This window comes from Pristiophorus japonicus, chromosome 1 (genome assembly GCF_044704955.1).
Source record: "Pristiophorus japonicus isolate sPriJap1 chromosome 1, sPriJap1.hap1, whole genome shotgun sequence".
Lineage (NCBI taxonomy): Eukaryota > Metazoa > Chordata > Chondrichthyes > Pristiophoridae > Pristiophorus > Pristiophorus japonicus.
The window spans coordinates 16,689,257-16,716,583 of record NC_091977.1 but is presented as its reverse complement, the minus strand read 5'-3'; the positions used below and the strand labels follow the sequence as shown (position 1 = coordinate 16,716,583).

The following is a 27,327-nucleotide window of genomic DNA, read 5'->3' as shown; positions in this document are numbered from 1 at the left end:
CCAACTCCTACCATACGCCATAAAAAAAACTCCAAGACCCACAGCGTACTGCTGGCAAACTTCAGGGTAATCCCTCAGTGCTACTGAACCACACCTCCATGTTAACGAAGTCCAATAATGTCCTGTGCTGTAAAACCTCAGCATCTGCATTTCTCCTGCCAAACTGAATACCCTCTTCGCCAATGCAACTAAACCCCATGCCCCTACCCCCAAACTGCTATATTTCGCTGTGCATATTCTATACTTTAAAAAAAAAAGCCAAGAAATAAAATTCGAGTACACCAATCAAGGAACTAGCATGTCCTTTCATGAAAAAATATAGTACATAACTCAAAGGCACAGGAAAGATGAAAGAGACACAACCAGACTAAGAAAAAAATCACAACATAAGTTTTTCTGGGTAAATCTCAGTCACCTTCAAAGATGCCACACAAGGTGATACTGATGTTGACAGAATCAATCAAGCCAACATAGAGCTTGGGACGTGTGGGTCACATTACTTTCAAAAAAGGTAAAGCAACGGTGACCCTTTCATGTTCCCCATTTAGTGACTGGATTTATTTTATGGTATACAGAAGATAGAAAGATTTGCATTTATATAGTGCCTTTCACGACCATTCACATCTCAAAGCTCTTCACAGCCAATGAGGTACTTTTGGAGTGTAGTCATTGTGGTAATGTGGGAAATGCGGCAGCCAACTTGCGCACAGCCAGCTCCCACAAACAGCAATGTGATGATGACCAAATATTGTGTTTTTGTTATGTTGATTGAGGAATTAAATATTGGTCCAGGACACCAGGGATAACTCTTCAAAATAGTGCCATGGGATCTTTTGCATCCACCTGATGGGGCAGACGGGGCCTCGGTTTAACGCCTCAATTAGAAAAATGGTTTAATGCAGGATATGAATGAACACTGCCTTACTCTTCCAAAACTACCATGCCTTGTTCTCAGTCTCTGTCCTCCCTAAACATCACCACTTCCTGCTCATGATGCTTCTTCCCCCTGTAAAGCACTCAGATCTTCATTTTCTTGAGGAGCACTAAGTAGGTACGATTTGTTCACAAGCTAAGTATGGATGATGAAGCTCATTTAGTGCCTCATAGTTCATCCATTAAGAACCCAGTTTACCTTCTGACACAGGTTTTATGCCTCCACCCCCTCATCCCACCCACCCAGAATTCCAATTTGATAGATCAGCCAAAAACACATCAGGTTCCACATGTATGCCGACGACACTCAGCTCTATCTCACCAGCTTCTCTCTTGACCCCTCCACTGTCTGATTTGTCAGACTACTGTTCTAACATCCAGTATTGGGTGAGCAGAAATTTCCTCCAATAATGAGAAGACTGAAGCCATTGTCTTTGATCCCCAAATTGTTCCCTGCCGTTGATTCCATTCCTTTCCCTAGCAACTGTCTGAAGCTGAGCCAAACCCTTTGCAACCTTGGTGTCATATTTGACCCAGAGATGAACTTCCAACCACATATCCGCTCCATCACCAAACCTGCCTACTTTCACCTGTGTAACATCGCCCGACTCAGACTCTGCCTCAGCTCATCTGCTGCTGAAACCCTTATCCGTGCCTTTGTCACCTCTTGACATGACTATTCCAATGCTTTCCTGGCCGGCCACCATTCATTCACCCTACATAAGTTTGTGTTCATTCAAAACTCTGCTACTCATGTCTTAACATGCACCAAGAACCATTCACCCATCACCTCTGCGCTTGCTGAACTACAGAGTTCCGGTCCGGCAACTCAGTTTTAAAATTCTCATCCTTATTTTCAAATCCCTCCATGGCCTCGTCCCTCCCCATCTCTAAACTCCTCCAGCCCTACGAGCTTTTGAGATCTTCTCCAATTCTGGCATCTTGTGTATCCCCGATTTTAATTGCTCCCCCATTGTCACAGCAGACTGGATCCCAAGCTCTAGAATTGCCTCCCTGAACCTCTCAGCCCCTCTTCATTCAAGATGCTCCTTAAAACCTCTCCCTTTGGTCAAACTTTTGGTCATCTGTCCCGCTCCTTCTGTAGCTTGCTGGCAAATTTTGATAACACTCGTGAAGTGCTTTGGGACGTTTTACTACGTTAAAGGCGCTATACAAATGCAAGTTGTTGTTGTTGTATCACTCATTATGCAGAGGACAACTTCCCAAATCAGTCCTAAATTTGGCTTGTGCCAGTTTGAACGTGGGCCTCCTTATCCTTTTATCATGGTTTCCCTTGATGTGGTCCTTAAGTTTATGTTCGGATACACACGCTCACTCATCATATTCTCCATTTTCACATTGTCTGTGAAGGACGATATCAATAATGAACCAATTCTGTAAACCTACCACAATGATTTTCTGGGTCTTACTCAGTTGGGTGGAAAGAGAGAGAGAGTGAGAGAGAATATAATAGCTCCTTTGTACAGTTATTGGATAAGTTACAAATGCTACATGCAAAGATGAAAGTTTAGCTTATCGTCCACACAAATCAAATCACTAAACCCGCACAAAGATTAACATGGCGATTTCTCAGTTGCAGCGAATAAAAAGCAAGATTTTGTGCAAGGCAAAACTCTTAATACATTTTAAGCAGCATATCAAAAGACTCTATAAGGTCAGTTCGTGTTTTAGTACCACGCAGTGTCTCTAAGCAACAAGATAAGACCCAAGACTCATTTAGCTACTGTTATGTGGGAGCCTTGCATTTCAGAGCGGGGCCTTTCCATGAACCGAGAATAAAAAGAAAGCTTTTTCATGTGTTATTGTGAATTACAGATAAAAGCTAATAAACAATTTAAACCAAAGAGCCCAGTCTCCAAGGGAAAATCATGTAAAAAAAAATCATAATTAACATACAAATCAGTGTATTTTTTCTAAAATGTCTGTGATTACTAGATCTCTGTGTTGACCAGTTGGCTGTAAACCAGCTGGCTCAGAAGATGTTTTTAATAATTAAACTGCACATGCAGAAGTTGAAATGAAAATAAAAACACCAATTGTGCTTTTACACTTTTAGAAGTGTGCACAATATGTAGGCCACTGTGTGTGCACCTCTATTTTGTTTCTGCTGTTCCAACTTTCTTAAGCACGCAGTTTAGCTTTCATACCAATGACTACTCACCCACTATGATTTGATAGTTGGCATACAGAAGGTGGGCAAATGTTTATTTCTTCTGCACTTCCTGAAGTTCCATGATGTAGCTGGTGGTATTCGGAAGGGAAAATATATCATTCTGGTCATTTAAAAGGGAGTCCAGGTGATTTCGGATTTAAAACATGTCCAGTTCTCGAAATTTCTTTGGCACATAAAAAGAGATTCTCAAAGCCGGCAGTGGCAGATAGGTGTTCCTTTGAATACAGTGTGCATTAGTAGGGGAACAAATGATGAACAAGGACGGGCACCAAAGCGTCATACCTCCGCGTTGCTGCCTGCCCAGAATAAAGTGGTATGAAAATGCCAGCTCTAATCAGGAGGCTACCACAGGATCATTGGATAAAATAAGTTCACGCATGAAAAAGAGAATGTACTTTAGAAAGGGAAGTACCAGGCTAAGTGCATTAGAGAATCGCAATATAATATTCCATTATTTCTGACAACAGTGACTTCACTTCAAAAGTATTTCATTAACTTTAGTGCTTTGGGATCTCCTGAGGTTGTGAAAAATGAAAGTCTGTCTTTTGTTTCTATTTTTGTTTTAGATAGATGCCCAGATGGTTCATCGGTGAGTAGTTGAGCAAGCTGGGTATATTTGATCACTGGTCTGTGCTGAATTGGTTAAGTTCCCAGTCAGGGAAACAAAAATCAGTCAGGGTTCCTGCTCCAGATTGTTACCCTGCAAGCCCTGTGCGCACGTGTGAAGGTTGGATGAGGGCAGGATCAGGCTAAGCTACAATGCCATTCTATGAACAAATAGTTGTCAACACTCGTAGACAAGATGCACAGATGAAGATTGGTAACTTGAGCAAGGTACTGGAAGGCAACCAGTGCTCATTGACCAGGGGTCAACGCCTTCAGGAGAGAAAATTGGCAGGTCCCACTGCTCCTGATGGGAAACTGAAAGGCCAGTGCCACTCTTGAATTGGCTAAGAATTAAACATTCACCTGGTGATGAACTAACCAGTTTTTTGTCACGGTCACCAACTCATTAAGATAATCAAGCAAACTCCAGACGATAATTACCAATGATACATTACCAGACACACTGAACTAAAACCCCTCAGCTCCGGTTATAATGCTCTCGGAACAAAGAACCGTAAACCATTCATCAAGTCAGTCCCAAAGTCAGTCCCTTTAATAATCCCGTCCAACAAAGATTTTTTCATCACCCATCAAAATTGTTAATACCCTCTCCCTCTACTGCCTATCTAAGCGTGCTGTGCTACACTGGTCTGGTTAGTCGACAGAATTTGGAGGATCAAACTCTCTTGCAGATTTTGTGTGTTCTCCTCACACATTGCTTTTCCTCCCATCTTTGTATCGTCAGCAAACTTGGCTACGTCCCTTCTTCCAAGTAGTTAATATAGATTGTAAATAGTTGGGGTCCCAGCACTGATCCCTGCGGCACCCCACTAGTTACTGGTTGGCAACCAGAGAATGAACCATTTATCCCGACTCTCTGTTTTCAGTTAGTTAGCCAATCCTCTATCCATGCTAATATATTACCCCCAACCCGTGAACTTTTATCTTATGCAGTAATCTTTTGTGGCACCTTGTCAAATACCTTCTGGAAGTCCAAATACACCACATCCACTGGTTCCCCTTTATCTGGAATACCCTATTGGATTTATTAATGACTATCTTATATTTATTAACGACTTAGATGATTGCATAGAAAGTCATGTATCCAAATTTTCCGATGACACAAAGATTGGTGGAATTGTAGGCAGTGTAGATGGAAGCATAAAATTACAAAGGGATATCAACAGATTAAATGAATGGGCAAAACTGTGGCAAATGGATTTCAATGTAGGCAAATGTGAGGAAAAAGGATAGAACCAGGTACTTTCTAAATGGTGGAAGGCTAAATGCATGAACAGGTACAGAAAATAATCAAAAAGGCTAACGGAATGCTGGCCTTTATATCTAGAGGACTAGAATACAAGGGGGTAACTTATGCTGCAGCTATAGAAAACCCTAGTTAGAACACACCTGGGGTACTGTAAGCAGTTCTGCGCACCACACCTTAGGAAGGATATATTGGCCTTGGAGGGAGTGCAGTGTAGGTTTACCAGAATGATATCCGGACTTCAAGGCATAATTTTGGAGAGATTACACAAATTAAGGTTGTATTCTCTAGAATTTAGAAGATTAAGGGCTAATCTGATTGAAGTTTTCAAGATATTAAGGGGAACAGATAGGGTAGATAGCAAGAAATTATTTCCGCTGGTTGGGGATTTTAGGGCTAGGGGCAATAGTCTAAAAATTTGAGCCAGCCCTTACAGAAGTGAAATTAGAAAACATTTCTACATGTAGAAGTTTGGAACTCTCTTCCACAAACGGCAATTGATGTTAGATCAATTGTTAATTTTAAATCTGAGATTGATGGCTTTCTGTTAACCAAAGGTATTAATTAAGAGATATGGGTCAAAGTCAGGTATATGGAGTTAGGTCGCAGATCAGCCACGATCTCAGTGAATGGCAGAGCAGGCTCGAGGGGTTGAATGGCCTATTCCTGTTCCTATGTATGGCCCCTAGTTTTGGACTCCGCCCACAAGTGGAAACATCTGCTCTATGTCTATTCTATCAAACCTCTTCATAATTTTAGCGACCTCTATCAGGTCACTCCTCAGCCTTTTCTTTTCCAGGGAATCTATATTTTTGGCAATAAAACAATCTTGCAACGGTCACTGTTGGGCATTATGAATGTCCATTCAGAATTTCTTTATAACTATTTGACAGATATCTCATCGCATTTTGCCCAGATGTGCCAAAAAATAATTCCAATTGGTTTAAGTTTTGAATGTCGTGGGTTTTGTACAAGATGAGCGTGCAATTGATAGTACATGGGTAAAGTGTGCAATCAGGTGTGCTTCTCACAGAACCAATAGTATACTGTTTTGTGTCACAGGAATGAAAGCATTTGTAAACAGGTAATAAGATCAAATGGAAGTGCTGTTTTTCCTTCCCTTCTCAACAACTTGTAAAACATGCAATCACTAATTTAATGTACAAGCATTGTGCAGGAATCTGGTATATATAGTTTTATTTTACATATTATTTATAGTCTACAGTCTATCTTCTCATAATATATTCATAGATGATGTTTTAGTGCATTATTGATCCTACAAAATGCTTTTAAAAATTAAAATGGCTAACACAGGAGCTGTCAGTAAAACAAACCGTGCTTTAACTTTTAAATGAGACACAGTGCACAAAAAATCATTTGTCCCTTTCTCAGTTCAGAATATAAAAAGGTCACAGATTACAGGTACCACGTTTCAGTAAGTCCTTTTATTTTTCAAAGTGCAAATTAAGTCATTTAGAATTAAAATGCAACATTTCAGTTATGTTTTAATGGGTACTATGAGGACAAACACTTAATACAAGGGCTCTAGCCAAGTGTCTGTCATAGCCATTGTATAAACATTGTCAGATCAAGAGTCTCTGTGGAATTTAGATGCAGCTCCACCGTACCTGTATTACTATTGACAGTCTGCTCAGCTATATATATATATTAGATATAATATATATATATATATAAAAAATAGACACACAGTCTAACATGGGACACAGCAACTGTGTGACACTCAGTGGCAGAAATTTGTCACAATATATACCATGAGTAAATCTCCACTGTGTACTGGCAAGTACTTATCCTACTGGCTAAGTCTAAGTTTAAGTTTGTTAGATACTGTTGTTGGCAATATTTAAATCGCATTGCCAGAACATGACAGAAGCACAAGGTTGTACAGCGCTAAATTTGGAAACGGCAATGAAAATTCAAGTTCCCTTCCCCTTCCCTGCCCGCGCCCCCGCCACTCCAAGGAGTAGGTTAACTGCATCAGACTTCAATGAACCTGGTGGCCCTGCCATTTCATTCAATGTTCTCATTAACATGTGCAACCAAGCAAGTGTCTGTCCCAGTATTAGACACGAAGAAATAATGGAGATGTATTCACACACACACATTCACCTTAACAAAACACGAGAATGCCTGATGTGGATCGCAACAAGACTACAAACCCTATAAAAAACAAGATTATTGCTTTGTTGAAGCGTTTCTAAAGTTGATTCTGTCTCTAAACTCCAAAAATGGAATTATATTGTCAAGTAATGATTTAAATCAATAAATGCATGATTAGTCTAGGATCTTCTTGCTATTTTATATGTTCAACTGCACTTCAAATCTCTGATTTGGAAAAAAAACTAATTAAGCCTTCACTAAAACAGCTCAAGCTCAGTTTGTTAACATTGTATGTGTGGATTGCTATAATAGTCCATCATAGGGTTTGTTATTCTAATCTGATCTCATTGTGAAACAATTTAGCCACACAAATGACAAACAGATATATTTTGGACACGTTAGGAAAATTAGACATAGAAAACACGTTGACTAATTTGAACACAGACTCTTGTGTTGAGATGATTATTTATAAACTCTGACTTGCTGTAATGTTTAACCTCATATCAAACCCACATTACTAAATCTCATTTTCCACTAAATGTCATCTTGATAGAATTGGTTTCATTTTGCCCTTTCTCAAATATGACCTGAATACCAGATCATATGTCTTTAACTTCACAGCTAATAATAAATATATTTTTCTTTGTATAGTACATAGACACACTATTTCATTAAGAAATCAAATGCCGTTTGATGGAAATTGTGAACTCAATGCTGCATTATGGGCCCGCACCAAATCAAAATAAATATTCACTCGTACACCAGTCACACCTGTTTTTAAACTGCACTCAGACTCCATCCACTGCCAAGGACAGACAGACATAGAAGACATTCAACATAGTGGTTTTGTTCATTGCAAATTATGAGATAAGTTCATGCATCACAGGTTTTACAATTGTACATACTTTACATGATATATAAATCTTCGGTTAAAAGACAAGTTTTACTGATATTACCACATCTTACATCCTGAGAAGATTAACGTTTTGTGATTATATGCACTAAATTAGACATACAACCACATTACAACAAGTAACTGAAGAGTCGGAACATTTGGAAGGAACATGCTGGGAGTGAGACTCGAGAATACTGAGATTGCTGCAAAGGGATTCTTGCATCCTGCCCACTGTGTATGCCATTGTGTTTAAGAAGTCCTCTCCACATGCCAAGTCCCCGGACACTGCAAATCAGAACTGTGCAACCTAGTGAACGCTTCGTAAGCAGGTCAAGAGCTGATGATACGGACTGCCAGGAGTCGCCACCATTTCGAAGACCGACTGGAAGGCACGTCGATCCAGCTCCTCATCAATCTGCTTCCTGTAGAAGTCCATGGCCAGCAAGCAGAAGAGGTTTACATCTACTTGTTCAGACTTACCCATTCGGCTGATAATGTGGGGAAGGCTGGACGTGCTGTTAAGAAATAATTGTGCTATAACTGTGCTGCGATCTGTTCTATAATGGTCGGGTTTGATTTAGACCAGTTTCCTTCCCAACTAACCTGCATCAAGCCAATAACAATTCTAAATACAAGCTCAAGCAGCAGCACACTGCTTTCCTTTAATCTCTACCTTTATATTTCACAAAACATTCGCTCAGTCTCTCATTATATTTTAGGTGCTATAATCTCCAGAATTCAAATGCTGAGAGAATTAATACAGGGCGTAAGCCTTACCTCGGTGGGTAGCACACTCGCCTCGGAGTCAAGAGGGTCGTGGGTTCAAGTCCCACTCCAGAGACTGGAGCACAAAAATCCAGGCTGACACTCCCAGTGCAGTGCTGAAGGAGCTTCCACTGCACTGTCTGAGGTGCCGTTTCTTGGATGAGACACTAACCCGAGGCCCCTTCTTCCCTCTCAGGTGGATGGAAAAGATCCCATGGCACTATTTTGAAGAGTAGGGGTGTTCTCTCTAGAGCCCTGGCCGATATTTATCCCTCAATCAACATTAAAACAGATCATCTGATCATTATCACATTACTGTTTGTAAAAGCTTGCTGTGAGCAAACTGGCTGCTGTGTTTCCTACATTATAAGGAGCAGCGTGCAGCCCGACCCGGCATTCGGTGTCTCGGCCCGACCTGCAAGGACCATCAGCAGGTCGGGGCCTTCAAAGGAACATACCACTTCAAGGTACAGCGCGTGCCGGAGAGCGACAGCTGTGAAGAGGGCGAGTGGACTGGACGTCAAAGAGATCCAGGTCGCTGATTGGAGCGTGGGCAGGTACAGCAGGAGCGGCAAGGTTGGGGTGCAGGAACAGGAGAGACTGTTGAGTGGCGTGATCGGGGCCCAGGAGAGGCGTGAGTTCGGAGCCCAGAAGATGTGAGGGCCGCGGGGCAGCACGGTCCAGCCCACACTGCAACATGTGCGCACACTAGGTCCGTGCAGCAGAGCTGGTCTCCAGTCGTCTTGGTTAACCCTTGCCACTGGACCAAGACCTAGCTCTGTCAAGCCCATGTGGTGGCTGGTGTGCAACGGCCACCACACGTTAAAAAAATCCACGCACAGGCATCTTCCATCCTTCAACATGTAGTTCGGGATCGGAATATTCAGTCCTTCATTGAAACACCCTTGAACTCATCCCTTTTTGGCGTGGAAGCAAGTTATCCTCGCTTTGAGGGACCACCTATGATGACAACAGTGACTACACTTCAAAAAGTACTGCATTGGCTGCAAAGCATTTTGGGATGCCCTGAGGTTGTGAAATACACTATATAAATGCCAGTGCTTTGTTTCAAGTTTTACGAAATAAATGGGTTTGATCAGCCATGATCTTATTGAATGATGGTGCAGGCTCGAAGGGCCGAATGGCCTACTCCTGCACCTATTTTCTATGTTTCTATGTTCAAAAAGTGCTAATTTGTGGTCATGTAGGGGTTTTATTTTTTAAAACAATTTTTAAAGTGAACCTGTGCACGTTTATTGCTGTAATTTTGTAATTAACAAACTATAGGGCAAACTTGTACTTGCATTTTCTACCTTGTTCCACACGGTTTAACAAAGATGCTGGAACATGAGTTCATGTCCATTATCCAGGGGATCTCAGCTGTGCCCTCTCCAGAAGGGAGAGGACGTCACCCAGGTGTACTGTTGTGAACCTCTTGAAGCTTAGAATTATATGGAATCTACAGCACAGAATCAAGCCGTTTGGCCCAACTGGTCTATGCCACCTCCTATTCCAAGGACCACTTACAGGGTGTAAGCCTTAGCTCAGTAGTAGCACACTTGCTTCTGAGTCAGAGGGCTGTGGGTTCAAATCCCACTGGAGCACACCCTCCCTCCTTATTCCTCTATCCCCTTCTCCCTTAAGTATGCACCAAGTTTCCCCTTAAATGTGACAATCCACATGGCAGCGAGTTCCACATTCACGTCACTCTCGGTATAAAGAAATTCCTCTTTAATCCTTTATTTGATCTGTTTAGTTGGCATACAATAAACAAGCTCAGCCTTTAGTAAATGATTCAAAGTTAGAAAAAAGATCTGCAGTTATATAACCTCAGGATGTCCCAAAACGATTTACAGCCAACGAACTACTTTTGAAGTGTCATCACTGTTGTAATGTAGAAGTGATGGAGTCGTGATTCTTGCGATGTTATTTAAAAAAAAATCTATTAATCTGCGCACTGCACTGTATGACAATTACAGTCAAACATAAAGCCAAGCAAATCACTAAACTACTGTTGCCCATCTCAAACACTCCATTGTCTGTGCCCTTGGCTGGATGCAGATAATGGCAGATCTTGGAGCTGGCACGCGGCATAATGGTTTGGCTCAATTACAATCTGGCGCAACATTCAGTTCTAGCCTCTGTGCTCTTTTAAGTACAGCAACAATTAGCAAGGATACAGAGCCGAGATCCATGCGCTGGTTGAAGCACTGACGAAGAAACATGAGAGGCTCCACATCGCCATCGCTATTGGTGTTCTCTGCGTGAAGTTTGACAGCGACAACATTACCCAGTCCCGCACCATGGAAGATTGTCCAGTGTTATGCAAAGTCTGAAACACCTGCAAAGAAAAGAACACACAGAGCCTCTCTGTAACCTGGATACAATTGCTAAACAATTCCATTCTTCAAGAAAGCCCAATGTGTAGCACCGCGGAGCACGTGCGAGCAGTCTTGACTCAACTACCTCACCGAGTTCCCTATCTCAGTGGCGCTGCGAGGCGTCACGCTGAGCCAAGGCCAGGTTTATTTTTGGGGAGCGGGGGAGAGAGAGAGAAAATTAAAGTTGAGTCAGTAACCAGGCCACTCATCCACCCGTTGCAAGTCAGAGGCTGAGCAACATGTCTGGTCCACCCGTCCTTTTACTCCAAAGCAGAACTTGTAGCCCTGTGAAACCAGAGCGCGGGGCAGCGAACAATGTATTAGTTAAAAATACTGGGAACGATCACACGATTACCTACGTTAGGGGACTTCATTTGCAAGAAAAACTGTACAATTCTCATAAGCATGGTCTAGATTTCAGGATTCAACAAGTTACACACATTTATTTTACGATGCGCTCCTCTGCGGAAGCCTCGTTAGTCACCGAGAAATCAACTCTTAAGAGGAAGCTAGACAGGTACATGAGGGAGAAAGGAATAGAAGATTATGCTGATGGGGCGAGATGAAGTAGGGTGGCAGGAGGCTCGTTTGGAGAACACACACTGGATAGTTGGGCCGAATAGCCTGTTTCTGCGCAATAGGAGAAATCCGAATACCTTGTAAACGACTGTGGCCATAAATTGTGGGTAGGGCTGCTGATTGGAAATAAATTCCCCAATAACTTTGTTCATCACGTCTTGAGGTGGGAAGAAGTCGTCAAGGAACTGTGGAAGGATCCGTGCCACCACCCGTGCCTCACAAGGGAAGCCCCTCCTGATTCTAACCAACAGAGACAGAGAAACAGACTCATTCATCTTTGAAAAGCTGACAAACAACTTAGACTAACCCACACAAAAAATTAACCCTTTTTCTTAAAAGTTCTGCCAGCTAAATATTCAGTGTCTTAATAATGTCTTAAATTCAGCGACACCACAAATAAAATGGGCACATTTGTTCCTGAATTAGCAGGTAGAACTTTAAAAAAATGCACTATTTTGATTCATGTTGGTCTTCAGTTCGAGGACACTGGGCACACTCTGGTCCCCCACCCAAATTCCCATTTCTTCAGGTCCGAGGCTCCACAGAGCATTAGCAGGTGCGAGCGCCGTCACAGCCAAACTCAGTCGCTCTGCTCACCCGATGCCACACACATCCACTGCCCAGGGATATCAAATCCAGTTTATACTCACCACCACTCCAGCAACTCAGCACAGATCACAGACCAAACTGCTCAGTGTGACATTCCCTGGGTTACAATTACCCACTGAGCCGTCAGGAGAACTTGAGGAGTTGTTTTTAAACATAATTTTTAAACAGTAAAAAATTGACTTCAAAAGGATACAGTACAGTTATTAAAAAAAACACTGCCATTTGCTGCAACTTGCCTGGGCTATGCCAGAGTTGATACACAGGTGAGAAGGTGCAAAATTACTTGGTACGTACAAGACTGGATTATTGCCATTCATTTGTGCACAGCAGAATTCAGAAATAGCACTTCTTAAACAAAAGCATTTGAACACTTACTTTCGGACTTTATCCCCATAAGTACTGAACACCCTTCTGAATAGTAGTTTGTTTCTATCATCATAAAATGACTTGTGTCTATTTCTAAAGTTAATTGTAAGCAGAAAATTCACAGAACAAGTCTTCATACTTCTACCGTATACTTTTCACATTCATTGATTTTGGTACCGAATGTTACAGTCCATGAAGAGTCACCATTCCCACTATGAAAGAGTCTCAGCCCCTGACAGAATGCCTCTATTTATTTTCCCTTGATGAATGCTCCATTCAGTCCAGAGAGCCCTTCTATGTTGTCCACTGTTCAATGGCAAGCTCTGCACTGCAGACACCCAGCAGTTATACATGGCATGACATGTTTACTCAGCTGAGCTACTCAAATCTCATTGTATCCCATACCAAAAAGCTCCAGGTTAAATTCCAAAAAGCCCCTACAATAGTGTTTAGAAAGAAGTGCAAAGAAGAGAATACCGAGGGCGGCAGACAGAGCTGATTCATTCCACAACCGATGGTCACTTTACAGAAACTGTTTAAAACCAGCTATAAATCATGGGTCTGTAGCCTTTTATCAATCACCCACTTCAACTTGAAACAACAACAAGCAAATTCCAGAGCTTGGGCCTTAGGCAGCAGAAGACAGGGCCGGCAATAGTGGAGCGATGAAAATCAGGGATACGCAAGAAGCCACAATTGGAGGAGCGCAAATATCTCAGAGGGTTGCAGGGCTAGAGGAGTTTACAAAGATAGGGTGGTGAGGCCATGGAGGGATTTGAAAACAATTTTAAAATCGAGGTGTTACTGGACCAAGAACCAATGTAGGTCTGCAAGCACAGAGGTGCTGGGTGAACAAGACTTAAAGTTAGAATATGGGCAGCAGAGTTTAGGATGAGCTCAAGTTTACAGAAGGTGCAAGGTGGGAGGCTGGCCAGGAGAGCATTAGAATAGTCGAGTGTTTCAGCAGATGAGTCGCGGCATGGGCGATGTTACGGTGGTGGAAGTATGCGGTCTTGGAAGATAGTATAATACAGCACAGATTGAGGCCATTCGGCCCATCATGCTTGTGCCGGCTCTTTGAACGAGCTATCCAATTAGTCCCTCTCCCTGGCTCTTTCCCTATAGCACTGTATTTTTTCTCCCTTCAAGTATTTAGCCAATTGTCTTTTGAATGTTATTATTGAATCTGCTTCCACCACCTTTTCAGGCAGTGAGTTCCACATTATCAAAACTCGCTGCATAAAAAAATGTTTCCTCATGTCGGCTCTGTTTCTTTTGCCAATAAAGACGATATGGAGACGGAAGCTCAGCTCAAATAGGCGTCAAAGTTGTGAACAGTCTGGTTCAGCCTCAGACAGTGGTCAGGGAGAGGGATGGAGTTGTTGGCCAGGGAACAGAATTCATGGTGGAAACTGAAGAAAATGGCTTCGGACTTCCCAATACTCAACAGTCTCAGAGAGATAGGTTGCAAGAGACTGTGAAAGGAGGAGAGGGGGATAGCAAGCTGAAGCAGCATCCTGGGGGGTTATTGACAGAAAGGTAAGCCTCAATAGAGCAAAGGAGCAGTAACTCTGAGCCAGTAGAGCAGGGGGGTGGTCGTAGGCTTGGTACTTGCAGGTGGAGACTTCAACAGTTAAACTTCTCTGCAAACCAACTGGCACAAAAATCCCACCTGTCAAAGAGAACGGAAACCCGCTCCATCGCCACGATAACGGACTCGCTGTCTGGAGCCGTGGTGTCAGCTTCTGAACTCCGACCAGGGCTGCTCTTTTCTTTGCCTGTTCACAACACAAATAATTCAGAGTTACAGAAATTATGCACACATCTCTGTGTTTTGGGACATTTGCACTACTTGTATCACATTTTATTCTGGATTTTCTTTTTACAAAAAAAAACCTAACCAAATCTGAAGATGTATTTATTTATTCTGGGGATGCTGATGAGGCGGGTTGTCGGATTGCCCATCCGAGCTGCTGGGTGTTTTTTCAGTGATTGTTTTTACAGCTTCCTGGGGCGCGAAGAGTTAGTCACGGAGTGTGGGACTGGAGTCTCGTGCAGGTCAGACTGTGCTAGAGTAGAAGCTTCCCTTCCCAGATGGGTTTTTACACCATTCTGGCAGCTTTCAAAAGCCCACAAAATAATCAGTTTCACAATTTAATGTTTCATAATATAGAATCTCAGAATTTAACAGCACAGGAGGAGGCCATTTGGCCCGTTGTGTCTGTGCCAGCTCTTTGATGGACCTATCCGATTAGTCCCACTCCCTCGCTCTTTCCTCATAGCCCTGCAAATTTGTTTCATTTTCAAGTATTTATTCAATTCCCTTTTGAAAGTTACTATTGAATCTGCTTTCACTACCTTTTCAGACAGCGTATTCCCGGTCACAACAACTCGCCGTGTACATTTTTTGCCAATTACCTTAAATCTGTGTCCTCCGGTTACTGATCCTCCCTGTCAGTGGAAAGAGTTTCTTCCTATGTACTCTATCAAAATCCCTTGTGATTTTGAAACTTCTATTAAACCACCCCTTAACCTTCTCTGCTCTAAGGAGAACCATCCCAGCTTCTCTAATCTCTCTGGGATTTGATCTCACGACCTCTAGTCCAATACTATAATCACTACCCTACCACACCCCAATTAAGAGCGTTAATAGAAACCACCTTTCCCCTTCAGAATATAAAAATACATTGCTTCTTCAAGAAAACAAGAACTTAATCTATGGAACTTTACTAGTTCAAGATTATTGGTCAAGCTTTTATCTTGCAGCAAGTAGAGAGGTGCGCTCTCATGGGACATCGACACATCACCACAGTACCTGTATACATGCAGGTTAGCATCAGTCCCAGGGCAGCCATGGCTCGGTGAGGACTGTGCATATTCAACCGATCCACGCTGAGTTTCACCAGGGCCTCTCCGTCCAAACGCGAAAGCTGCTCGGAGAGAAGAAGTCGCTCCATTCCACGCAGCACGCAGTGGTAGATTATGGAAGGTGTGGATTCCTCGCTGCCAGAAATCATCACTCCACACATCTAAAAATCAGAAACAGCTAGTTACACGGAAACTGCACACCTCGCGCAACACACTGACAACACGGGCTATTCTCGATGGGCTACAGACAAAAGCTTCAAATGGACGTGCTTGTTTCACTATGTCCTCGAGAAGTTTGGAAGTAATTAGTAGGGAGGGCAAAAATCAAGTGTCCTTGCAACTAATCTTTGACCAAGCTATGACAATGCAACCGTATCTATTTCAAAGTGGAGAGCACTCGCACCTCTCAGTCGGAAGGTTGTGGGTTCATTCGCAACTCCTCAAATAATGGAGCAGTCCATTCCCACATGCAGCAAGACCTGAATGACATTCAGGCCACTTAAGTGCCAGGCAATGACTATCTCCAATAAGAGAAAGTCTAACCACCTCCCCATGACATTCAATGTCATTACCATCGCTGAATTCCCCACCATCAACATCCTAGGGATCACCATTGACCAAAAACTTAACTGGACCAGTCACAAATACTGTGGCAACAAGAGCGGGTCAGAGGCTAGGTATTCTGCGGCAAGTGTCTCACCTCCTGACTCTCCAAAGCCTTTTCACTATCTACAAGACACAAGTCAGGAGCGTGATGGAATGCTCTCCACTTTCCTGCACGAGGGAAGCTCCAACACTCAAGAAGTTCGACACCATCCAGGACAAAGCAGCCCGCTTGATAGGCACCCCATCCAACACCTTCAACATTCACTCCTTCCACCACCGGCGCACTGTGGCTGCGATGTGTACCATCTGCAAGATGCACTGCAGCAACTCGCCAAGGCTTCTTCAACAGCATCTCCCAAACCCACGACCTCTACCACCTAGAAGAACAAGGGCAGCAGGCACATGGGAACACCATCACCTGCAAGTTCCCCTCCAAGTCACACACCATCCTGACTTGGAAATATATCGCCGTTCCTTCATCGTCGCTGGGTCAAAATCCTGGAACTCCCTCCCTAACAGCACCGTGGGAGCACCTTCACCACACGGACTGCAGCGGTTCAAGAAGGCAGCTCACCACCACCTTCAAAAGGGCAATAAATGCTGACCTTGCCAGCGACGCCCACATCTTAGAACAAATTTTTAAAAATGTATTTAAGGGGAAGCTAGATAAGCACATGAGGAACAAAGGAATAGAAGGATATGTTGATAGGGTGAGATGAAGTAAGTTGGGAGGAGGTTCCTGTGGGGCAAGTTTCTTTGCTGGTTTCCCAGATACAGAACTGTCACCTTTATACATAAGCAATATGTTATTGGTTGAGGAGGTTGGGCCTCTACTGATTGAAATTCAGAAGATTGAGAGGTGATCTTATCGAAACGTATAAGATTATGAGGGGGCTTGACAAGGTGGATGCAGAGATGATGTTTCCACTGATGAGGGAGACTAGAACTAGGAGGCATGATCTTAGAATAAGGGGACGCCTATTTAAAACTGAGATGGAGGAAGAATTTTTTCTCAGAGGGTTGTAAATCTGTGGAATTCGCTGCCTCAGAGAGCTGTGGAAGCCGGGACATTGAATAAATTTAAGACAGAGATAGACAGTTTCTTAATCAATAAGGGATTAAGGGGTTATGGGGAGCGGGCAGGGAAGTGGACTCGAGTCCATGATCGGATCAGCCATGATCGTATTAAATGGCGGAGCAGGCTCGAGGGGCCGTATCGCCTACTCCTGGTCCTATTTCTTATGTTACATTGATTCTATAGCACCGAAATAGGCCAGTCGGCCCAACTGATCCCTGCCGGCATTTATGCTCCATGCCAACCTCCTCCCACCCTCTACATCTCACCATATCAGCATCCCTTCAATTCCTTTCTTCCTTATGTGTTTATCTAACTTTCCCTTAAATGTATCTATGCTATTCGCCTCAACCACTCCCTGTGGTAGCGAGTTCCACATTCTAACCAGTCTTTGTGCAAAGTGGTTTCTCCTGAATTCCCAATTAGATTCATTACCTATATATATAATATATATATATATATATATATATGTGGCCCCTAGTTTTGGACTTCCCCCAGAAGTGGAAACATTTTTTCGGCATCTACTCTTTCAAACCCCGTCTTTATCTTAAAGACCTCCATCAGGTTACCCCAATCCACTCTTTTCCAGAGAAAAGAGCCCCAGCCTGTTCAGTCTTCCCCGATAGTTATAAACTCTCAGTTCTTGTATCATCCTCGTGAATCCTTTTTGCACCTTCTCCAATGCCTCTATATCCTTTTTTTTTTACAATATGGAGACCAGAACTGTGCAGTGTGGTCTGACCAAGGTTCTGTACAAGTTTATTGTAACTTCCCTGCTTTTCAGTTCTATCCCTGCAGAAATGAACCCCAGTGCTTGGTTTGCTTTTTTATGGCCTTATTAACCTGCGTCTCAACTTCTAGTGATACAAGTAAGCAATACCTGAATGATGCCGGCAGTAAATTCATGGCCCACATCGATTGGATAGTTCTCGATCAGGTAAAAGGCCGTTGCACACATCACCAACACGTGTTGTTGGTTGTGGATATTGACACAGCTGCAGGGGAATAAAACAATTGGTCATTGGCACAGCATGTAACAAAGTGCTCTGTTGCCATCAACACACAGGTCATTTTACACACAACATATGATTCTCTACAATAATGTAGTATTCTTCCACCCCTCCTTGGTCACAAATGTCACTTGGAAAACATATGAAATTCTTGTGCACTGAGCTGTGAAGAACATAAATCAGAGTAAATATAGATTTTGCCTGTTCCCAAACTTGGGTTTTGTCTTGGATTTTTTGACCTGTTCTGACACTTGGGTGACACACCTGTGACTTGAGCGTAGTAATGGGCGATAATCGAGGCAATTAATTTACAGCAGCACACAGACTATACTGATCAACAGCAATGTGTTGGCTCAAGTGGAGCTAGTTTGTACCAATACACTAAATATGAGACAGGACACTGGCTTGATTCTACCATAGCTCCGGACATAGAACATATTGTATTTCATTGGCTGTAAAGCGCTTGGGACATCCTGAAGTCGTGAAAGGCGCTATAGAAATGCAAGATCTTCCTCTATATTATTTACGGCTGTTACACTAGCACAAGACATCATCGCTGCAAATTACACACTACATGTAATGGTAACTGAGGAAAGGTTCGAGATTAAGTTTGAACACTATAATCCTACATATTCCCCTTTTGCAAAAATAGCATTAAATTTTCCTACTTTGAAAAGGATAAAAATGACAAACCCAAACACCAAACTTTCAGACTTCTTGAAAAAATCTTGCTGCATTCCCTTGGAGGTTTTGGGGAGAATAAAACAACGGCAGGCTGGAGGCGTACTCGGGCATCAGGCTGGGAGCTGGTACCCGGGCTCAGTGGGTAGCACACCCGCCTCATGTCAGAAGGTTGAGAGTTCAAGTCCCACTCCAGAGACCCAACTCAAAATCTTGGCTGACATTTCAGTGCAGTACTGAAGGAATGCTGCACTGTCGGAGGTGCTGTCTTTCAGATGAGACGTTAAACCGAGACCCTGTTTGCTCTCTAAGGTAGATGTAAAGGATCCCATGGCACTATTCAAAGAAGAGCAGGGGAGTTATCCCAGTGGTCTGGAGTAGTTCATTGGCTATAAAGCACTTGGCTGTAAAGCATTTTGGGATGTCCTGAAGTCGTTATAGGTGCTATATACATGCAAGTTTTCTCTTTTTGGTGCGGCAGTGCGTGCTCAGACTTCCTGTGAATATAGTTTGCTTCACCTCAAACTGTGCAAAATCTGAAAGTTAAGGTGATTGTCACTTTTATGAAAAAGTAATAAAAAAGACAATGCTGGTTAATAAATAATTTGGGACATAGCATGTGGTGAGTGTAGCGAGTGGGAGGAACAGGTGACTTTGGACCTATGGTGCTCAAAGCTCTTCACCACTGGAGTTTTCCTCGCCTCATGTCTGGGTCTGTTGTAAACTCATGTATAAGAGATTGGTCATCTGTCCTAATATCTAGCACAGAATAGTTACAGCACAGGAGGTGGTCATTTAGCTCTTTGAGCCCATGCTGGCTCTCTGCAAGAGCATTTCAGCCAGTCCCACTCCCCCGCCCTTTCCCCGTGGCCCTGCAAATATTTTTCCTTTAGGTACTTATCCAATTCCCTTTTGAAAGCCACGACTGAATCTGCCTCCACCACCCTTTCAGGCAGTGCATTCCAGATCCTAACCACTCGCTGCATAAAAAGGTTTTTCCTCATGTCACCTTTGGTTCTTCTGCCAATCACCTTAAATCTGTGTCCTCTGGTTCTCGAACCTTCTGCCAATGGGAACGGTTTCTCTACTCTGTCCAGACCCCTCATGATTTTGAACACCTCGATCAAATCTCCTCTCAACCTTCTCTGCTCCACTGAGAAAAACCCCAGCTTCTCCAGTCTATCCATGGAACTGAAGTCCCTCATCCCTGGAACCATTCTTGTAAATCTTTTCTGCACCCTCTCTAAGGCCTTCACATCCTTCCTTAAAATGCAGTGCCCAGAATTGGACACAATACACTTCAGTTAATGCCGAACCAGTGTTTTATAAAGGTTCATCATAACTTCCTCGCTTTTGTACTTCATGCCTTTATTTATGAAGCCCAGGATCCCGTAAGCTTTTTAAACCACTTTCTCAACCTGCCCCGTCACCTTCAATGATTTGTGCACATATACCCGCCCCTCCAGGTCTCTCTGTTCATGCACTCTCTTTAGAATTGTACCCTTTAGTTCATATCGCCTCTCCTCGTTCTTCCTACCAAAATGTATCATAAGGCACTTTCCTGCGTTAAATTTAATTTGCCACGTGTCCGCCCATTCCACCAGCCTGTCTATGTCCTCGAAGTCTAGATTTCTGTGACTAGTCAACAACTCCATTATCGTTGTATTGTGCGGCTACCAGGATGGTTAGGTGGTGAACTAGTTGGATCTCGGTCTTTTTATCTCCAGCAATTGCTATGTTCTCCTCCAAAACTGCACAAAGTGTAAAAGTAAACGTGTTTGTCAGGTTCCAAAGGAGGAAGAGTCATAAAACAAACAAAGAGAATGCTGGTCCCACTCAGAATGGTGAGCAGCATCTGTGGAGGGAACGGACGAGTTATGACTTCGAGTGCTGATCCTTCTTTAAAACTGTTATTTTTGCATTTTTTATTTTTGGCTCAGATTTACAGCACCTGTAGGTTTTTTTTGTTATCGTTAGGAATATATAATTTTTTTGTGACAATTATACATCATTTTCCCAAAATGAGAGAGACACACATTTATGAGACAGCTACAGTCAGGTAACAGCTTGAAAGTATTTTCAGAGAGTATTCCCTTCAAAAGTAACCAATACTGAACATAAACCAGTTTTTCTCTCAATAGCCAAGGTGAAGTTTAGTCCTTTTTGTATAACCTAAAAACAGGCATTTTTAAAAATTCATTCATGGGCTGTGGGCGCTGTTGGCAAGGCCAGCATTTGTTGCCCATCCCTAACTGTCCTTAACTGAGGGGCTTGCTAGGTCAGAGGGAAGTTAAGAGTCAACCACATTGCTGTGGGTCTGGAGTCACATATAGGCCAAACGGGTAAGGACGGCAGATTTCCTTCCCCAAAGGACAGTAGTGAACCAGATGGGTTTTTATGACATTCCGGTATTTACACGGTCACCATTACTGATATGAGCTTTCTATTCCAGATTTTATTTAATTAACTGAATTTAAATTCTCCAGCTGCCATGGTGGGATTTGAACTCGCGTCTCTGGATTATTTGTCCAGGCCTCTGGATTGCTAGTCCCTTAACATAACCACAATGGTACCATTCCGTAACAACAGCACTATCATACACCATCAACAACAAGCAACATTCTTAATCCCATGATCTGCTCACTAAGGGACCCTGAATGTTCTAAAACAAAGGCTCATACAACAAATGTTCCCTGCAAGCTGCACGACGCTCCAGGGATCCTGTGGAGCCGGCTTGTCAAGAGAAAAAACGCGCGCATTTTGAAGGATCCGCACAGCCCTTTAAAATTAGAAGGAACATTGCATGTAACCTAACCGAAAGGGCCAGGATAAAAGGAATAGAATTCTCCCATACTGTGCTATCCCACGCAGGTTGGACAGCAGGTAATCACTAATGGTTGGAATGAGTTGCTTCGCTGTCTCATCTAAGAGATCACACTCCAGGATGTACAGGATTCCATGCAGCGCTCCTATCCGAGACGGCATGTGAGTGCTCCGCATTGTGGTCTCCAACAGACGACTTATTGGCTCCGCAATGGCCTTATCCTAGAAAACAGAAACACGGGCAACAACAAATTACTCCTTACAAAGACGTTAAGCATATAGGTTCAAAGTTCTTATATTTATACACAAACATTGATCTTTAAATTTTTGTTGGTACACACAGTAAACTCTTGTTTACCCAGATTGTTTGGGGATTCGGCAATTCCGGGTAAACAAATTTTCCGATGGGGCGAGTTTACATAAATTGCAAAAAAAATTAAAAGAAAAAACAATGATGTTTATCTTAGGACGGCATTACTTACCCCTCTGCAGTCGGTATAGGTTGGACCGCCCGTATTTACAGGCGGTCACTGCGGGGCATACGGGTCGGGCGGGACTCAAAAAGTGGGCCGGTGTGGCAACCAGTGGCATTGCACACCGGCGCAGCTGTTGCGGGTGGTACTGCTCAGCGCCACCGCAAAACCGTCGTCGGAGACCCCCGCGGGGCGCTGGAGGCTGACCGCCCGCCCAGGAGACCTCACCGCCGTCATTGCCACCCCTCCGGGACAGAAAATGGAACGTGAAAGACTGGAAGATCCGCCCCATGGAGTGCTGGGTGGCTAATCATGATTCAGTCAGAAGATAAGTACAATGTATAGTTTGCACAGCTTAAAGTAATAATGTTCACTGCTGTTTGTATTTGTTATGTCGCCAATGATCCCCTCAGTTTTATTTAGTTGCCGAATCTCGCAATATTTTAAATTCCGTTATGGCAGGTTTTCCGTTACATTCGTATCCGGGTAAACAAGTTCACTGTATTTTATAAACAGAATTACATCGAATTTACAGCACAGAAACATGGCCTCCTTGAGCCATGTAAGCTGCAGAGTGTCTGGATGAGACAGAATTGAGGGACTCCTTTCTCGTATTCATGCAGGTGTATGGCACACCTGTGAAGGACAGGATTGGGCTGAGCGATGATACCCACCCCATGATTGAATCTCTACGAAGATTAGTTTTAATGCTCAAAATGTGTTGCTGCAGTCGATTGGGAGAGGATGATGAAACAAACAAGTAGAACTTAGAATCATAGAAATTTACGGCACGGAAGGAGATCATTTCGGCCCATCGTGTCTGCGCCGGCCAACAAGAGGCTATCCAGCCTAATCCCACTTTCCAGCTCGAGATCCATAACCCTGTAGGTTACGGCACTTCAGGTGCACATCCAAGTACTTTTTAAATGCGGTGAGGGTTTCTGCCTCTACCACCCTTTCAGGCAGGGAGTTCCAGACCCCCACAATCCTCTGCGTGAAGAAATATCCCCTCAAATCCCCTCTAAACCTTCTACCAATTACTTTAAATGTATGCCCCCTGGTTGTTGACCCCCTCTGCTAAGGGAAATAGGCCCTTTCTATCCACTATATCTAGGCCCCTCATAATTTTATACACCTCAATAAGGTCTCCCCTCAGTCTCCTCTGCTTCAATGAAAACAAATCGAGCCTATCCAATCTGTCCTCAGCTTAGATTCTCAACTCCCGGCAACATGCGGAGGAACTTCTTCACCCAGAGAGTGGTGAACCTGTGGAATTCTCTACCACAGAAAGTTGTTGAGGCCAATTCACTAAATATATTCAAAAAGGAGTTAGATGAGGTCCTTACTGCTAGGGGGATCAAGGGGTATGGCGAGAAAGCAGGAATGGGGTACTGAAGTTGAATGTTCAGCCATGAACTCATTGAATGGCGGTGCAGGCTAGAAGGGCCGAATGGCCTACTCCTGCACCTATTTTCTATGTTTCTATGTTTCTATCCTCATAAATCTCCTCTGTACCCTCTCCAGTGCAATCACGTCCTTCCTGTAATGCGGTGACTAGAACTGCACGCAGTACTCCAGCTGTGGCCTAACATTGATGGACAGCTGGAAATGTGAGTAAAACTAGAGCTTGAGGTAAAAAAAAAAGTCAGTTTACTTGCTCCATACCTCCCAACTATGCATAGTTGGATATATGTGGAGATGTATATGGGCACAGTGAGGATGAAAAGTAGCACGTTACAGCTGAAATCCTAAGGGAAAAGTTCTCAAAGTTTGGATATGTTCCACTACAGACGGTCTGGAATGAGATAGCAATGGGATTTCCTACAGACTTCAACATATTTCCAGATTTCTATTATCATCTCAAGCAATCAACATGGTGCCTTTTAATTCCTTAGAACACAAGAACACAAGAAATAGGAGCAGTAGGCAGCCATTCGGCCCCTCGAGCCTGCTCCGCCATTCAAGATCATGACTGATCTTCGACCTCAATTCCACTTTCCTGCACTCTCCCCATATCCCTCGATTCCCTTAATATCCAAAAATCTTTCGATCTCGGCCTTGAATATATTCAAAGACCGAGCCTCCACAGTCCTCTGGGGTAGAGAATTCCAAAGATTCACCACCCTCTGAATGAAGACATTTCTCATCACCGTCCTAAATGGCGGCGCCCTTATTCTGAAACTGATTCCTTCTCCTTACCATGCCCAGAACTGCTGCCGCTTTGCAGATGGCGGGGACCAGATACTGATTCAGAATCTCATCTTCTGCTGGATGAATTTTCTGAAGTTCCGTCAGAGTGCTGTACATCATCTCAAACTGGGTCCTCTCGGTAAACAAATCCGAGACTGCCAAAAGCTGCAAATTGAAACACACATTTCAACTACAGTGAAAGAAATCTTTCTGACGGGAGCCAATTACTTATCTATTCATTCTAAATTTGTACAGTTTACAGCAAGTTGAATGGGTAAGATCCAACACTCAAAGGCAAGAATATCATCAGAATATACCCAACTAAAAACTACAAATGCCTGCATGTTCCTACTGAGCCATACAAAGGGAGGATAGCAGGAAAGAGATAGAAAGAGAAGTGGGGGGGGGGGGGGGGGAAAGAGAGAGAGAGAGAGAGAGAGAGAGAGAGAGAGAGAGAAAGAGAGAGAGAGAGAGAGAAGGGCTGGGAGAAGAGATAAAGAATCTTGATACAAGAAAAAGAAAAAGGAAGGCAAAGTCTATTTCTCGACAGGAACTGGGTACGCGCTGAATATGATAAGTCAGTGCCAACAAGTGAACACACATACAATTTGTGGGGGAAGCTTGCTGGAGAAGCTGCATGAACCACAACAACAACTTGCACTTATATAGTGCCTTTAACTTAGTAAAACATCCCAAGGCATTTCACAGGAGCGTTATCATACAAAATTTGACACCGAACCACATAAGAAGATATTAGGCCAGATATCCAAAAGCTGTGTCGAATAGGTAGGTTTTAAGGAGAGAATTTCAGAGCTTTGGGCCTAAAGGTTTAAGAATAAAAATGTATTGGCTTCCAGTATCTATTTTGATGAAGACACAGCCGCCAACGATGGAGTGATTAAATTCGGGGATGCGCAAGAGGCCAGAATTGGAGGAGCGCAGAGATCTTGGAGGGTTGTAGGACTGGAGGAGGTTGCAGAGATAGGGAGGGGCGAGGATGGAGAATGTGCAACATAAATTCACACAGGGATGATGGGGTTGGAGTTATGTAGAGTACCTTATTCCCCGCCCCCCCCCCCGCCCACAACAAGAGCCAAGGTTAACTCAAGAATGTGAAGGAACAAGATGGGGTAAACAATGAATCGTTTCCGCTGGCTGGCGAGGGGGAGATTGGGAGAAATTTCTGTCCACAAAGGCTGGTCCAGTGCAGAACTCTCCCTCTGTGCTGTTGAAACAGAAATTCTTTTTAATAGGAATAAGACAGTTTACTTGAAAAAGGGTGCAGGAGACTGCAATTAGAATGCCTCATATCGAGAATAACACTGGTGTGGATTTAATGATCCTGTTTCTGTGTTTTACCTTCTATGATTCATTTTTTGCATGCATTTCAGCGATTTTTTCCTCTCCCATAAGCTCTTTTTCATTATTCCTGCTTTCTTTCCCCGCCCACTATCACTGAATCTCCTCGCTCCACCCCATCTGTCTTGCATTAATCCTGGCTGCAACAGCTCAGGAATTACACCCAGCGTACCCGAGATCCTGCTGCCTGTCCTGCCAGGTCAGCACTTCGTAAGTGCAGTATTTTAAAACTGGGGATGTGCTGGGCAAAAATGCAGTATTGGGCAATCCCTGAACCTTAATGTGAAAATATTCAAAAGTAACTAAAGGTTTAAGAGTAAAAATGTATTGGCTTCCAGTATCTATTTTGATTTTTAAAAAGCATATATAAAAATTGGATAGCAATTTATCAGACTTAAATTTATATATAACATCTTTTTAACATTGGAAAATGCCCCCAGATACTGCACAAGCCGTCGCCTCTTGGCTTTACACTAGTTTAACTGACTTGCAAGAACAGCTCACAAAGATTTATCTTAGGCTCCCCTAGTGGATCTGCGGGTAACTGCATAGTATTTAAATTAAGGTATCAGCCGTGGCTCAGTGGTAGCACTCTTGCCTCTGACTCAGAAGGACGTGGGTTCAACGTCCACTCCATCGAGCACACACTGACGCTCCCAGTGCAGTGCTGAAGGAGTGCCGCACCATTGGAGGTGCTGTCTTTCGGATGAGATGTTAAACCGAGGACTTGTCTGGTGGAGGCAAAAGATTCCACGGTATTATTCGAGGAAGAGCAGGGGAATTCTCAGTTCCCTTTCTCAACTACGATGACTAAAAACAGATTATCTGGTATTTATTACATTGCTGTTTGGGGAGCTTGCTGTGTACAAATCGGTTGCCACAGTTCCTACATTACACTTCAAAAAGTACTTAATTGGCTGTAAAGCGCTGGAGTTCGAGAGAGTTGCTATATAAATGCAAGCTCTTTCCTTCACAGCAGTGAGATACTGGGCCATACAGATCAGCAAGGGATCCAGTCTGGGATGATGGGACTTTTTCAAGGCACAATTGGTCTTTGTGGCTCTTCAAAGGGGATGCGGGGGAGACACACACCAGTCATTATCCAGTGCATTGGAAGATTCCCGCTTCCCAATCAGATCCGACACTTACCGATCTTACCACCTCACTGACCAAGACCACCGGGGTTTTCTTGCCAGCGTTGGTGGGAAGGATCCACTGACTGTAGAGTTCCAACAGGAATTGAGAACAGGAATGAATGTCAACCCCAGCTCGATGCTTCCTGGAAATAAAGAGCGGCAAGTGTTAAAAGCTGTTCAAAAAGGCTAGAAACGACATTTCTGTAGAACGATGACCACCTGTGAGCACACCCGTGTTATCTTTCTGGGTCAGTAGGTAGCACTCTTGCCTCAAGGCTGTGCACATAATTGATGGGGATGCTCCAGTGCAGTACTGAGGGTGTGCTGCATTGTGAATGGTGCTTCAGATAGCGAAAGTCAGCTGCTGTCTGCTTATTCAGAACTCATCCAAAA

The 27,327-nt window shown here is 43.4% G+C and overlaps 1 protein-coding gene across 8 annotated transcripts in view; it reads right to left on the bottom strand.

Annotated features, from left to right (window-relative positions):
* Positions 1 to 6,223: 6,223 nt before the first annotated feature.
* Positions 6,224 to 27,327, bottom strand: part of htt (huntingtin) — a 250,339-nt gene continuing 229,235 nt past the window's right edge. For all 8 annotated transcript variants that reach the window (XM_070877815.1, XM_070877836.1, XM_070877828.1 and 5 more), the window contains 9 exons: positions 26,948 to 27,077; positions 24,449 to 24,604; positions 21,808 to 21,998; positions 18,143 to 18,257; positions 15,529 to 15,742; positions 14,386 to 14,491; positions 11,816 to 11,978; positions 10,959 to 11,119; positions 6,224 to 8,519 (listed from right to left, as the gene is read on the bottom strand). In XM_070877815.1, coding sequence (XP_070733916.1) covers positions 8,321 to 8,519; positions 10,959 to 11,119; positions 11,816 to 11,978; positions 14,386 to 14,491; positions 15,529 to 15,742; positions 18,143 to 18,257; positions 21,808 to 21,998; positions 24,449 to 24,604; positions 26,948 to 27,077 — 1,435 coding nt within the window. In that variant the 3' untranslated portion in view covers positions 6,224 to 8,320. The remainder of the gene's footprint in view (positions 8,520 to 10,958; positions 11,120 to 11,815; positions 11,979 to 14,385; positions 14,492 to 15,528; positions 15,743 to 18,142; positions 18,258 to 21,807; positions 21,999 to 24,448; positions 24,605 to 26,947; positions 27,078 to 27,327) is intronic.